Genomic DNA, 13,803 nt, shown 5'->3' with positions numbered 1-13,803 from the left:
GGGAAATAAACAACTACAGTCAATGTTTTCCAATACCTCCTATCAGCATCAAGTTTTATTGCCTCTCTGCAGGCAGTGCGTTATGGATAGTCACTAGATGACATAGCATGGTATGGCCATATGACCCGGGTGGAGACCACTGACTAGCCAAGTTGACTCGATGTACGACTTCGTGCATCGGTAACTGCTAGCTCGGACCGAAATCGGATTTTCCGTCAAACTGCATCAAACATTTAGATTATTACCTCTCAAACCACCCATGAAAACAACCAAAGGCATAACCGGTCTTATAACTCGGTTGAAGCATCGGCCTTCGGGTACCCAGCCGTACAGTTTCCCGTTCATCCAACCCCACATTGTATCTCCAAAATGGAAGCTTCACCAATAACAGTGGCCGTTGTTCATACTCCATACTGGAATATTTCAGATGTCGCTTTCCTCAGAGACGGACCGCACAACGTCTTGGTACCTGCACTTCTTTACCTCCGAGCCTCCGACATTGAAACGAAACGTTCTTCACCTCGATCGTCGCACCGCCCCGGCGAACGAAAGAGAAAACGACCTCACAGTAGTCATCGCGACTCATCTGAGCAGCCTGTTCACCAGTCTTCCCGCGACTCAGAGGCAGAGCTTTCAAACTCATCGCCCTGCTCAGTGGGCTCCGACGATTCATCCTGCCAGCATGATAGGGATCCCTCAAACATTCTTCACAAACTGAATATGACGGAGCACGAGCGCCTACTACTCCATGATCTTGAGAACGAGATAAGGCAAGACGAGTATTACGGCTCGGCGCGATCAACACCCAGTTTTACACCCGCATCCAAGAGAAGGAGACATGATGGCGAGGCCCTGAGAGTGAGGGAACAGAAGTCGCCAGAAGAAGAGAAGGATGAATATGAGCGGTGGGTAATGGGTTCATGGGATAATTTGTTCTCAAGAGCATCTGTCTATCCTGAATAAGATGCAGAGAAAAGTATGCGTAGTTTCTGCGTTTTTTAATTGCATCCAAGTACCATAACTGTAGGTCACCCTCTTCTCTTCGCTGAAGTTTAGCTGATGCGACATATAGCCGTTCACAACAGGCTCAACAACCCGCGCGGATCCCCCATCGCAGTCCGAGGAGCTCATCCAAGGTCGGTCACCCTGATCATCGACGATGTACAGGAAGAACACTAAACCCGAGCTTTACCCCGCCAAGATTGTAAGAAAGACTGGGTCGACTTGGCCGAACTCGAAGGCCCTAATCTTGAAGGGGACGAGACTACGATTCATCCTAATGACATCCAGGATAGTCAGTACATTCGCTTACAGTGGTTGAAGGAAAGGAAGAGGAACAGTCAGAACAAGCAACGATTAATGAGAGGGGTGATGTTCTTTTACAGACGGCCTGGGTTTAAGTGAATGGTGCAGCCTCTTGCGGATGAGTGAGATATTTTTCAGGGAAAGGTTGACCGCGGACAGTTGCCATTAAGGATGGCTTTGTGCTGGGAGACTGATAGTTTACGAGAGCAATTACCGGATTTCCAATCAGATCAATTGTCTAACTGCCTTGAACCGTGACTCTTGGGCTTATATCATTATAGCAGACCCTCATCTTCATCGATTTCTGTCGGCTTCTGTTTCTTGGCTATGATCAGGTTCTACCTGTGAAGAGATGACAGAACGGACGCTAGGAAAAGGCCGGCGAGTAGTCCAAGCTGGGACAAACTAATCCACCCACGTATTATTGGGCCTTGAGAGAGGATGGTTAGTGATGATTTTATTTTTTCTTGGGGGCTATCTCCATATGCAACAACAGAGCCTCAAACTACCACATACGACCATACCTATCAGAGAACTCGGGATCCCGTCCGCTCTCCCATAGATAAGCTGGTAAGGGGCGGATTAGTAGTTGGGTCGGTGACGACCAGCGAATCCCCGCTGTTGTATGTTTTTTAGTGTTCTCATGCCTTTTTGGCTGATGTTGTCGTTGAATCCACTGTTGGGGTCCTTTCGTGGTGTTGTATGGTGGCACATATCAAGCCCGCCCGGCTGCTTCTCGGAACCACAAGTAGGGCCAGAGGAAGAAAGAGAGTGCAAATTTTAAAGGCCGATGCCGCAAGGACGATAGACATGCCGTCGGGGATTAAGAGAACGATGTGACAGGCCGGGTAAAGGTCGGCGTCGGGCAACGATCGAACTCTATCACTAACTCAATCAAGGTCACATTGCCGGCGAGCGCATAATTCTGGGGTAAATGCAGCCAAGCTTAACCCCAAACCAGAAAGGCGGAGGTGGAGAAAACTGAGGAGATGGTCTGTCTAACCCACAAACCTGGTAAATGAAAAGTCGGGGAAACCAATGTCAGGCGACGACATAGACCCCACAGTCCCAGTGACTTGTTAAAAGGCCCGAATATCCTCGACGTTTTTCTGTAAAAGTAACGCTATTGCCGAGTTTCCTGCCCATTTGAAAGCATTGCGTAAAGGCTAGAGACCGAGATCCATTATTCAGAATCATCATGTTATTTGCTAAGTTCCCCGATGGTGTTGGGATGAGTGACCAGAGGAGCCGAAGTGTTTGCCGATGGGTGGGGGATTGATGGCCGAGTCGTGTTGTTTCTACATGCTGTGAGGTCGAAATTGGAGTATATAAAGAGCGCAGATCCTGAACGTAAGTGCAGTATGTCCAGGCATCGAGACAAGCAATCGAGTCGCAATGTTCCCTACTTCCATATCTTGTTTGGTGGCCCTGTCTCTGATGAGCCACGGTCTGCTAGCTCAGAAGCAACCGGAAAATGTCATCACCGATGATACTTACTTCTACGGTCAATCGCCAGCGGTTTATCCTACACGTGAGCAGTCTCTCTGCATTTCCATGAGCCATACTGATCTCTTGATAAGCGGAACAGGTAGACACCGGATCATGGGCCGCGGCCGTAGCCAAGGCCAAGAACCTGGTGTCCCAGTTGACGCTTGAAGAGAAAGTCAACCTGACAGCAGGAGGCCAGACAAGTACCGGCTGCTCTGGCTTTATCCCTGGCATTCCTCGTGTAGGCTTTCACGGACTGTGCTTAGCAGACGCTGGCAACGGTGTCCGCAACACAGATTATGTGAGCTCGTTTCCTTCAGGAATTCATGTCGGCGCAAGCTGGAACCCGGAATTGACTTACAGCCGGAGTTACTACATGGGTGCTGAGGCGAAGGCCAAAGGTGTCAACATTCTTCTTGGACCCGTGTTCGGACCTTTGGGGCGAGTTGTTGAGGGAGGTCGCAATTGGGAGGGCTTTTCCAATGATCCTTACCTAGCGGGTAAGTTGGGGCATGAGGCTGTCGCTGGTATCCAGGATGCCGGAGTTGTTGCATGCGGTAAACACTTTCTTGCACAAGAGCAAGAAACTCATAGACTTGCCGCGTCAATCACAGGGGCCGACGCCATTTCATCCAATGTCGATGACAAGACCCTACATGAGCTATACTTATGGTAAGTGCACAGAACCGTAACAGCACCGATAGGCTGGACTAACTGCTCAACAGGCCGTTCGCTGATGCAGTCCACGCCGGACTCGCCAGTGTGATGTGCAGCTACAACAGAGCAAACAACTCACACGCCTGCCAAAACTCGAAGCTTCTCAACGGTCTCCTCAAAGGTGAACTGGGCTTCCAGGGTTTTGTCGTTTCAGACTGGGGTGCACAACAATCCGGTATGGCTTCAGCATTAGCTGGCCTGGACGTCGCGATGCCTAGCTCGATCCTGTGGGGTGCCAACCTTACCCTTGGTGTGAACAATGGAACTGTTCCCGAGTCACAGGTCGACAATATGGTTACAAGGTATGGACATAATCCAACCCGATTCGCTTGTTTCTTCTCACTGACAATCACATAGGATTCTGGCGACATGGTATCAGTTGAATCAGGACCAAGATACTGAAGCCCCCGGTCACGGACTAGCTGCCAATCTTTGGGACCCCCATCCGGTAGTCGATGCTCGGAATGCAAGCTCTAAGCCTACTCTCTGGGATGGTGCTGTTGAAGGCCATGTTCTTGTCAAGAACACCGACAATGCACTGCCATTCAAGTCCAACATGAAACTCGTCTCTTTGTTCGGATATTCTCACAAGGCCCCAGACAAGAACACCCCAGAGCCCGCCCAAGCCATGTTCTCCCCTTGGTCCGTCGGTGTCCAATCTGCCAACCTCACTGAGCTGAACACCGGTTTTCTTGGAAACCTGAGCCTCACATACTCCGCCATTGCGCCCAACGGAACCCTCATTTCTGGTGGAGGTTCTGGTGCTAACGGATGGAGTTCGTTCAGCTCGCCTTTCGATGCTTTCGTTACCCGCGCAAGGAAAGATGGCACTGCTCTTTTCTGGGATTTTGAGAGCTGGGATCCTTCTGTGAACCCTACTTCCGAAGCCTGCATTGTTGCTGGTAATGCATGGGCCAGCGAGGGCTGGGACAGACCTGCTACTTATGATGCGTATACTGATGAGCTCATCAACAACGTCGCCGACAAGTGCGCCAACACTATTGTGGTTCTTCATAACGCTGGAACGCGTCTGGTGGACGGCTTCTTTAGCCACCCCAACGTCACTGCTATTATCTACGCTCATCTTCCGGGTTAGGATAGTGGAGCTGCTCTTGTTTCATTGCTTTATGGCGATGAGAACCCATCAGGTCGTCTCCCGTACACTGTTGCCCGCAACGAGACGGACTATGGTCACCTGCTGAAGCCAGACTTGACTCTCGCCCCCAACCAGTTCCAACACTTCCCCCAGTCCGACTTCTCTGAGGGTGTCTTCATTGACTACCGACATTTTGATGCCAAGAACATCACTCCTCGCTTCGAGTTTGGTTTCGGCTTGAGCTACACAACCTTTGGGTACGCTGATCTCCAAGTCTCAAATTCCCAGGCCCAGACTCAGGATTACCCAGCTGGTGCCCTCACCGAGGGAGGCCGTTCAGATTTGTGGGATGTAGTTGCTACTGTGACAGCAAATGTCAGCAATACTGGATCTATTGACGGTAAGGAGGTTGCACAGCTGTACGTTGGTGTTCCCGGTGATGGTCCTGTGAGACAGCTGCGTGGCTTTACGAAGCCAGCTATCAAGGCTGGAGAGACGGCTACCGTGACCTTTGAGCTCACCCGTCGGGACTTGAGTGTCTGGGATGTTAGTGCGCAGGAGTGGCAACTTCAGCAGGGTGACTATGCTATCTTTGTCGGGCGAAGTAGTCGAGATCTACCTCTACAAGGTACCCTGAGTATTTAGTTATGATTCTAGAAGGATATCTCTATATAATTAGTTGAGTCCATACCTCTAATTAGTGTCATTAATTAACCGTGTCTTCCTGATCCTATGCTAAGTGTTTGGTACGATACGTGTATGGCAAAGACTTTAGCATCGTGGCCCGTTGTATCATTCATTTATGGCGTGCGACATTTTGAAGGCCCGATATCATAGCTAAACATCAGTTCTGTTAGAGGACACCATATACAAGAGAGAAATCATAAATTTCAGTGTAAGAGCAAAGTCGATTCACTTATTTAGTACTGGTACCTCTCAGACTATAGTTCAGTCCCTCGCAACTCCGTTTCTCGTTCCAATACCGGCTACAAAGCTAATACCTCAGCATCTTACTCCTCATCCTCCTCATCGTCTTCCTCCTCCAGTTCCTCCAGAAGCTTTTCAAGTTGAGCCTCAACCTTCTCGGCTCGTGCCAAGTAACGATCAGCCTTCTCCTGAGCAGCCTTCTTCTCCTCATTGGCCTCCTTCAACAGCTCCTTGAGCCGCTTATTAAGCAGCTCAAGGTTAGCTATCTGAGCCTTATCACCATTACCCCCGATGAAAGTTGGTGCAGTTGTAATCTCTTTGGCCTTGCGACGGAAGCTTCCAAGGGTGAAAGAAAGGGATTTGGCCATTTTTTCCCACTGCTCGGGATACTCTTTCTCACCCTCATCACAGCCTTCAAGACGCCAGACTGGAGCGAGGGACTCGGCGAGCTCGATGTCGGATGCGGTAATCTTAGCCGCGTACGGGAGGGGGCCTTCGTCTTGGTGCTTGTTGTAAAAACGGAGGAGCTGACGCGCTCGGAGGCGAGTGTTATCTTCGGATGACGCCCAAGTCATGATGAATGTTTGAGAGTAGGATTGGTATTTTTTCTGTTAAAGATGGTGACGCAGCTTTACCGAATGAAGTTGTTGTTTTGTTGTTGGTAGACGGAAAGGAAGTCCAGATGTTGAGGAGGAAGTTAAGTATAAATATTGACAGATTGCCCCATTAAGTTTGCAAGGCCCAATTGAGAGTCCAAATGTTCTACAAAGCTTGCCACTGGCACTTTGCATGTTCGTGAGAATAGCATATGCTACGGTGACATTGTTTGACCAGTGCCTTGCACTGGATTCCTTTGTCACATGCTTCATGTTCACCGAAAGCATATTATGCTTTGTTCCCAATTCAAGGCCATGCTACAAACACACAGGGACACAAGGCTCGGGCTGACAGTTCTAGTTCGTTCATGGGGTAGTACAAAGAACAGCTGGTGGAGAACAACGAGAGCAATTGTCTTTCTAGGATTCATGACACACCACTTACATAACGTTCTAGTTATTTTAAATGCCTGAGGTGGAACTTGGAGAATAGCTGAGTGGTCACTGTAGAACAGAAGGGGTATGATGAACATAGGTAGCGACAAGTCAATTCTTTGTTTATCACCATTCTTGCCAACAACGATGAGCGCCACGGCTCGGTAATCTATATAGCCCAGAGACTAAAAGTAGTACAATAAGCATTGAATCTGTGTGTGCATTCTCATTTTTCTAGTCTGCAATAGCAAGAGGCCTTAACAGGAACATCAGTACCTGCCAGTGCCTTTTGCAAATGGCCTTCAATCTCCTTCGCCTCTAGATCTCTCCCCAATCTCGACAAGCTTTCGTGAAGACCGTGCAGTGCCCACACGTTATTAGGGTGCCTCAAAGCTCGGGGGAGTTTATCATTGAGTCCCAAGTCTGTCTTATAAACCTCAACCGCATCCTCGAGGTATCCTTGCTCCATTAGCAACGCACCATAGGCATGGCGGGTAGGCTGCATCCATCCCCAGGGTTCATCGTATGGAAGGCTATCCTCCCGACGAATAGCCTCACGAAGGTGCTCAAAGGCGACATCATAATTCTTTCTCCGGTATTCCAGTTCGCCATCGAGCATAGCTTCAGCGACTCGAAGAATATCAAGACAAGTGTTGTTGAAAAGAGTGCGTGAGGTTGGAACTCTCTTTAAGGACTCATGGAATAGTCCTCGGTGGTGTTCCGATTCTGACACTCTCCCAGTGGCAGCAAAAGCTACACTCTTCGCATACAAGACGATTGACGTGGTCATACAGTATAATTCCTGGTCTTCAGGTAGCTTCATATCAATCAGATCCTGCCATTTTCCGAACCTGACTAGGATATGAGCACGTAGACTCAGGAACGCTTCGAGCCAGTCAGCCATAGGCGGAGACTCGATTTGAAGAAGGTCCTTTGGGATAGTAGACTCTAGCTGACTCGCAGTCTCGATGCAAACTTTGTACTGCCCCGCGAGCATGGCGGCATAAACCCGAAAATGAAGATCGTGGCATCGGTACAGAGAATAAAAGTTCAGGGGTCCAGCTTTAGATAGATACTTATCGTCAGCTTTGATCGCCTCCGAGTTGGAGTCAATGGCTGCTTGGTAATGTCCACAGAGCACGTCCAGGTGAGTCGGCATGTGGTGTAAATGCCCTCCGTCAGGTACGAGCCCACGAAGGTGGTTGGCCGTTGGAAGAGCAGCTTCTGGTGTAGGAGACATTTCCATTAGATGGATATACAGGTGGAGTAAGCCAGGATGCTTTAGAGATCCATTGAGCCTGAGGCCATTATCAAGTAATGACTTGATCTTCAGTGTATGAGCTCCGGCAATAGGTTCTCCTGTCTTAAGATCCCAGAGATTCCATGGATTCAAATTCATCAAAGCGTCTGCATATAGCGTAATGACATCCAAGTCGTCCGGAAAGACCCTATGCACCACACCCATTGCATCAGCAAAGCCTTGGTTCCAAGAAGAACAATTCGAGGGTCTCTCTTGCGGATAGCGATGCTGAAGTGCCTTGATAAGGGCTTGCTCAATTGGAGTACAGGTCGACATCTTAGCTATGGCCGTACGTGCAGCATTGTTGCCGCGCCGAACTGCATCGGCCAGGTCTTTGTCATCAAAGAACGACCATGGCTTATTGTAGTTTGGCCCCAGGCTATATGCCAAACCCCAGTAGGCCATTGCGCAGTCAGGGTCGGAAATGGCGGCCTGCTCGAAGCAAAAGACAGATTCCTCATGATTAAATGCATACGCCCATATGAGTCCACGGTCGAACCATGCCTGGCTTTCGGAGGAGGTAGTCGAGATAGTTCGCTTATACAAGCCAAGATTAAAAGGGTATACGGATGACATTTCAATTAGCGGTGACTTTTCAGGTAGATAGGGCCAGAACTATAACGATGAGTAATATCAAAAGCTGCCCTGTTTTTCTAAGCATGAGTTATTTTTCTTTTGTTGAGTACGTATCCCCCTCATCAAGTCATGGGACCAATCACGCGCTTGGGCTTCAGCCATCCAAGCTTCTAGAAATTGTGAGTATAGGGTATAGGGTAGTGTGGATTCTCAAGGTGACAGGACTTGGAGATGTCTCTGAAAGGTTAAAGATTGAAGCAACTATACGGAACAAAGGACGTAACTTAGGCGCAATCATTAAGCACGGCTCGCTGAGGTTAAGAGATTAGGTATCGCTGAGGAAGAGGCTGCATGAAAGTGGTAAGCCATAACTGATTAGTTTATACAAGAGTCGAAGCCATGACACACATAAAACCGAATGAATACGGCATTCATTTACGTGAGTCGCTAAGATTATGCCTGAAGATAATTGAAGAATTGCACTCATGAATTAAAGTCTAGCAAATGTTTTATCACCGGTGGCAGGGAATAGCAGGGCCCCTGGAGGGCTTGTGCTTTATCCAATGGGCATTGTTTGCACTTGGGGTAATGCCGCCTAATATGCCATCTCAATAATTTACTCCTGGGTAGAATGGGTGAGGTGATTTAGTGGGTGAGATGGATGAAACTTGGAGTAACATATGGCTGGTCCAACACGCTGTTTTTCACGTTCATTGCAAGTCGGGCTCATAGTTTCTAGTATATTCACTACCGTATTACTAACTCCTTCCCTTCTTCTAACTCTACAGCATGGAAGCAAAGTCCAGATACTCCTTAGGCGTGACGTGATCATGGTCGTCCCGATCTGTAGCATAGCTAACATCTTTCCACTCATTCAGCACCTTGAGTTGCTCCTCACACTTCTGTTCTCCGCAATCGAAGGCGTCAGACCCAATAGCAATACTAACCGCCCATGGCTTTCCAGCCGCAATCCCCTCACCCTTCATAATATCCACCATAGCCACGGCGACCTTGTCCAGGTCGCCTGTCCTCTGAGCAAATGCCTTGGCAAACATGAGTCCAAGTTCCCCCATGAGCTTTTCATAGTCTGCAATGGCAGGTCCTTGGCTTGCGAATTCTGGTTCACCTTCTTCCCTTGGGTGGCCAAGGTTGGTAGGAAAGCTACCGCACATGAATCCGACGCAAGAAATGCCAAAAGGCCGGACCTCCTTGTGAAGGCTCTCGATGTAAGTGCTAAGAGCAGCCTTGGACGCTGCATAGTGGGACATAAAGGGCAGAGGACCCCACGAGCTGGCGGACGAAGTGAAGCCAATGCGACCATGGCCCTGGGCACGGAATCGCGGGAGTATAGCGCGAGTAACGTTCATGTGTCCAAAGAGATTAACTTGGAAGAGGTTTTTGACATATGCATCTCTATCATTCCTTATTAGCTCGCTTCTTGATCGAAGGGTTCATAGGGTCTTTACTCAGCTTCTTCTGCGCACCTCAAGGCAGAAGCACCAGCATTATTTAACAGAAGGTCAATATGTCCAAAGATGGCCCAGGCCTCGTTAATCGTAGCCTGCACCACAGCCCATGGGGCCGTTATGTCTAGTTCCAAGATGGCCACATTGTCTGACTTGAGGTGGTCGAGTTTCTGGTTTGCTTTGCGACCAGAGGCAATGACTTTGTCCCCGCGGGCAACGATTTCATTTACCAACGCAGCGCCAATACCAGATGTGGTACCAGTGACAAGCCAGACAAGAGGAGCCATGATAAACTAGTTGATGCTTTTGAAGGGAGTACAAGAGTTGGAGATGTGACAATAGATTGATTGTGAATTGTTGTGTAAGTATGCTATTGAGGGTGAGTCAAAGGTGGGAAGCCTTCCATCTTCTTATAGTTTAGTTTTCCATGATACAGCTTCAGCTCGACAGCGAAAATCCGAAGTTGGCCATATTTTTCACATGAAACCCATGAACGGACGGAGATACGATCAATTACGGGCTCATGTCACGTGATGCGGACCAAACTCGTCCGTCTCACCATGAACTGTCTCGCTAGCCCATCATCGCTTACGCATCGTTTCACTCCATTCGACAGCCCTAATCAACTGGAACGAAGAAGATTTCGGCCGAACAAGACCATACTCACGTGAATCTACCCGGTGTGCCAGGCATACCATGTCCGCCACGCCTGCAGCTCCAAGGGCAATGTCACAGTCCGTCACAGCTAGACGGAAGATGAGAAAGGGGACGCATAGCTGTAGTGAATGTGAGTCACCATACTAATTTGAATTCAATATGGAACTGGTGCTTGCAGGTAAATATTTCGAACGTTGTGTAGGTCGGCAGGATGTATCTAGCAAGTTATTTCTATGTGCTGCAGGACAATCGTCAATCAGTGAATCAGCATGTAATGCAGTTCCAGGCTAACCATTACCTTAGGTCGAAGGAGAAAAATAAAATGCAAATTTCAACCTGGAACTGCATCTCCTTGTATCCCATGTGCTGCCCGTGGGTCTCGTTGTCTCGATCAGCGAGATGTGGCACCAGTGAACGAGAGCAATATTAATACCGAAAGTATAAGCTTGCGAGAAAGGGTCGCTGTTCTCGAAACGATGGCGAGACATCACGCTCTAACGCATGAGCCAGCCCTAAGCCATGAAGGGATTGATCTTGAAGACGAGCCAGTCGAGGCAGATGAAAGGGCGCCCTTTGTATCCATGCTTAACAAAGCCGAGGTATGTTGGAAGGTGATGCTCGATTATGATGGTTTGCTGATTGTTTTCGAGGGATCGATGGAGAGTCATCTTCAAATAACCCGGCCTGTTCAGGAAATTACATCTCACAAAAGTCCGCCAATCTACACGCAAAGCTCAAGTGACGCGTGCTTGAAACTTCGCTCGGTTCTACCAGAATATGATCTCTTAATATCTACCTTGTCTAAGAATGGAGCCTGGTGGAGCAGTTTCCGTCACAAGACTGAGGTCATTTGCCAGGGATCTTACGAGGGCCTGGCCGCATTTGCTGCGCGTGCCTACACGAGCAGTGACCCTGCCGAACTTGGCATGCTTGTTGTTGCCTATGCACGGAGCACGGGGCATCACCATCACCTATACGGGGTCGTTGATAGACTTGCCATCCCCGATTCTGACCACTCTTACTCTGCCGAGGCAATGGAGCTTCTCCTGTTGTTGGCTAAAGCCTACAGTGATATTGGACAACCCCGGCAGTCTTGGCTTATGTATCGGAAAGGTCTTGCTATTTCAGAAGTCATGGTAATTTTATCTTATATATAATTAGTCTTAATAATGTTAACCTCGTCACAGGGCTTGTATAGACGGGAAATGGTTTCTCCTCGTCTGAAGAGTATCTGGTGGGCTTTTTACCACGGAGATCGCTTTTCAAGTCTTCTTCTAGGCCTTCCATATGGATTCAACGACGCTCATCTTGGTCCAACCGTTGAACCTTACAATGTGCCTACATACCCAGAGCAGCGGTTCGTTCTGCGGTGTGCTTCCATTGCAGGAAAGATCATTGACCGGAATATGATGCCCGGGAAGCCATCTTCTGCAAGTTCAATGCTTCTTGACGAACAAATGGAAACTATCGCTTCCTCCATGCACTTGAGCTGGTGGGACCTACCCGACTCACTTCCAAACTCCCATGCCGAAACGGATGAGCTGAGAAACCATTTACTATTGCATTTCTACTTCTTTCATGTCCGAATCAACCTACATCTGCCATTCATCGCCGGCTCAGAGTTGACATCTCCTCGAGGCTCTCACAGGCTGGCATGTTTGGAAGCTTCTCGGCAACTGCTTAAACGTTTTACCCTTTTGCGTACTCAAATTCAGGGGTTTAGTATCTTTGACTGTAAAACAAGCGACTTTGTCGGATTCATGGCTTCTGTGTCTCTAATCCTATGTCTGTCGCAACCAAGGTCAAACGAGATCATCGTTCCGGTTCCAGACGAGGATCGGAACCTGATTGCACAAGTTAAATGCATATTTGAAAGAGAAGAGAAGGCGGGATGTAAGATTGCTTGTCAATGTCGAAGGATGCTTGACATATTATCGGGCATTCCCCTTCACAGTGACGAAAGCTCATCTAGCAAACTACCAAGTAAAATTGCAATCCCCCACTTTGGATATATCCGGCGGGATTTAGTACAACAGGCTGGATTCCAAGTCACAACAGGGGTCCCAGTGGCATGCCCTGATGAGCAAATTATGACAGCAGTTCCAACCATCTCAAGCGATGGTCTGGGTGGGCTAGGAACTGGATCTGGAAGTAACAGTTGGCCAGAAACATTGGATACTGGAATGTGTTGGGAGTTTGGTGGACTTGAAAATTTTCAAGTTGATGATCTGTCATCGTGGCTTGATACTGCGATGCTGGATGTGAATCTAGAATGGGACATGCCGTCAGGTGGATTCTTTCCTAACAACCCGTTTCTGTAGGGATGTAGGCTATGTTTCGTAGAGTGGATTCTAATAAAGTACCTGTTACTGGAAATCAGTAGTCCGTCCTGCTTTCATTTTCGCTAAAGGTAGATATTTAAGCGAAAATAACACCAACAATCATAAAGGCCGCACCTTATTTAGGGGAATGATGACTAGCTCTTTATGGGGAGGAGTGAGATTAGATACACTTAAGTGAATGGAAGTTTCGGAATGCGCCTTCTCATTGGGAGAAGGAGAAGTAAGACTCCCATTAAGCTACGCGCCAAGCTTGAGGGATTCACGGCCTGTTTTCTCTCGTCTTTTCACGCCTTGATCCCGCCTCTTATGCAATTCAACGAAGCACTGAGTATGACATGCATGATACGAGATGAGCATCACCTTGCTTCCTTCAATACCTGACCTGTGAGACGTATCTCAGCAGAAGCCGCACTATACCGAAGATGAACGGGCCTTGGAAGGGTTGTATCTTAAGTTTGCTCAGCTATGGGCTGGTGATGAGGGAGCCTTGACGGGAATACAGTTAATTGCACGAGATGGCAGAGAAAGTCCACCCTGAGGATATTGTGTAGGTGAGAAGCCTGTTAGATTGCCGCTCCAGCAGCAGAAGAAGAATCGTGGGGCGGGGCTTAAGGTATTTGTCGATGTGATGGATCGGGGTGTTACGCGTGATGATTGCGTGGTAGTCGGTATTCAGCTGATTGGGTTTGGCAAAGATCAGATGCTGCATATAATACCGACGGTAGTCACCCTGTCCAATTTAGGAAGATGTCTGTTACTGCCAACCAGACCTATATATATATAGGAAAAGGATATTAGATTCAGCTCTTTCGTTTTCCAAGCCGCTCGATCTTCTGGTCCACCCAGATAGGATACTTGTTAAGACTCTCATACCATTGGATTACGCTACCAATCTGCA

At 48.4% G+C, this 13,803-nt stretch overlaps 7 protein-coding genes and 1 non-coding gene across 8 annotated transcripts in view; 4 read left to right on the top strand and 4 right to left on the bottom strand.

Moving 5' to 3' along the window:
• Positions 1-369: 369 nt before the first annotated feature.
• FOXG_21580 (uncharacterized protein) lies at positions 370-963 on the top strand (the record flags this gene model as incomplete). Its single annotated transcript, XM_018401924.1, has 1 exon — positions 370-963. The coding sequence occupies one exon, from the start codon at positions 370-372 to the stop codon at positions 961-963; it is 594 nt and encodes a 197-aa protein (XP_018254129.1).
• An 856-nt stretch (positions 964-1,819) lies between these two features.
• FOXG_21579 lies at positions 1,820-1,935 on the top strand. Its single transcript, XR_001936425.1, has one exon. It is a non-coding gene; the product is annotated as a 5S ribosomal RNA (ribosomal RNA).
• A 765-nt stretch (positions 1,936-2,700) lies between these two features.
• Positions 2,701-5,251, top strand: FOXG_14550 (beta-glucosidase; the record flags this gene model as incomplete). The annotated part of the gene is made up of 5 exons (XM_018394605.1): positions 2,701-2,836; positions 2,886-3,465; positions 3,519-3,812; positions 3,868-4,601; positions 4,659-5,251. 5 exons carry the CDS (start codon positions 2,701-2,703, stop codon positions 5,249-5,251), a joined length of 2,337 nt encoding a protein of 778 aa, XP_018254128.1.
• Positions 5,252-5,616: 365 nt separating this feature from the next.
• FOXG_14549 (uncharacterized protein) lies at positions 5,617-6,108 on the bottom strand (the record flags this gene model as incomplete). Its single annotated transcript, XM_018394604.1, has 1 exon — positions 5,617-6,108. One exon carries the CDS (start codon positions 6,106-6,108, stop codon positions 5,617-5,619), a length of 492 nt encoding a protein of 163 aa, XP_018254127.1.
• A 544-nt stretch (positions 6,109-6,652) lies between these two features.
• On the bottom strand, positions 6,653-8,538 carry FOXG_14548 (uncharacterized protein). The gene has a single exon (XM_018394603.1). It carries the CDS (start codon positions 8,438-8,440, stop codon positions 6,791-6,793), a length of 1,650 nt encoding a protein of 549 aa, XP_018254126.1. The 5' UTR covers positions 8,441-8,538; the 3' UTR covers positions 6,653-6,790.
• A 684-nt stretch (positions 8,539-9,222) lies between these two features.
• On the bottom strand, positions 9,223-10,193 carry FOXG_14547 (uncharacterized protein; the record flags this gene model as incomplete). Its single annotated transcript, XM_018394602.1, has 2 exons — positions 9,223-9,853; positions 9,925-10,193. The coding sequence occupies 2 exons, from the start codon at positions 10,191-10,193 to the stop codon at positions 9,223-9,225; spliced, it is 900 nt and encodes a 299-aa protein (XP_018254125.1).
• Positions 10,194-10,521: 328 nt separating this feature from the next.
• On the top strand, positions 10,522-12,884 carry FOXG_21578 (uncharacterized protein; the record flags this gene model as incomplete). The annotated part of the gene is made up of 4 exons (XM_018401923.1): positions 10,522-10,693; positions 10,867-11,162; positions 11,214-11,699; positions 11,751-12,884. Exons 1-4 carry the CDS (start codon positions 10,603-10,605, stop codon positions 12,882-12,884), a joined length of 2,007 nt encoding a protein of 668 aa, XP_018254124.1. The 5' UTR covers positions 10,522-10,602.
• Positions 12,789-13,803, bottom strand: part of FOXG_14546 (uncharacterized protein) — a 2,421-nt gene continuing 1,406 nt past the window's right edge. The window contains exons 3-4 of the mRNA XM_018394601.1: positions 13,020-13,798; positions 12,789-12,926 (exon numbers count right to left, since the gene is read on the bottom strand). Of these exons, the coding sequence (XP_018254123.1) occupies positions 13,706-13,798 (93 nt within the window). The 3' untranslated portion in view covers positions 12,789-12,926; positions 13,020-13,705. The remainder of the gene's footprint in view (positions 12,927-13,019; positions 13,799-13,803) is intronic.

This window comes from Fusarium oxysporum, chromosome 12, assembly GCF_000149955.1.
Source record: "Fusarium oxysporum f. sp. lycopersici 4287 chromosome 12, whole genome shotgun sequence".
Taxonomy (NCBI): domain Eukaryota; kingdom Fungi; phylum Ascomycota; class Sordariomycetes; order Hypocreales; family Nectriaceae; genus Fusarium; species Fusarium oxysporum.
The sequence above is the reverse complement of the archived record's forward strand: the minus strand, read 5'-3'. Positions and strand labels throughout refer to the sequence as shown.

Excerpts from the sequence above, each read along its gene's own strand:
- FOXG_14548 (XM_018394603.1), bottom strand. The coding sequence starts at position 8,440 with ATGTCATCCGTATACCCTTTTAATCTTGGCTTGTATAAGCGAACTATC.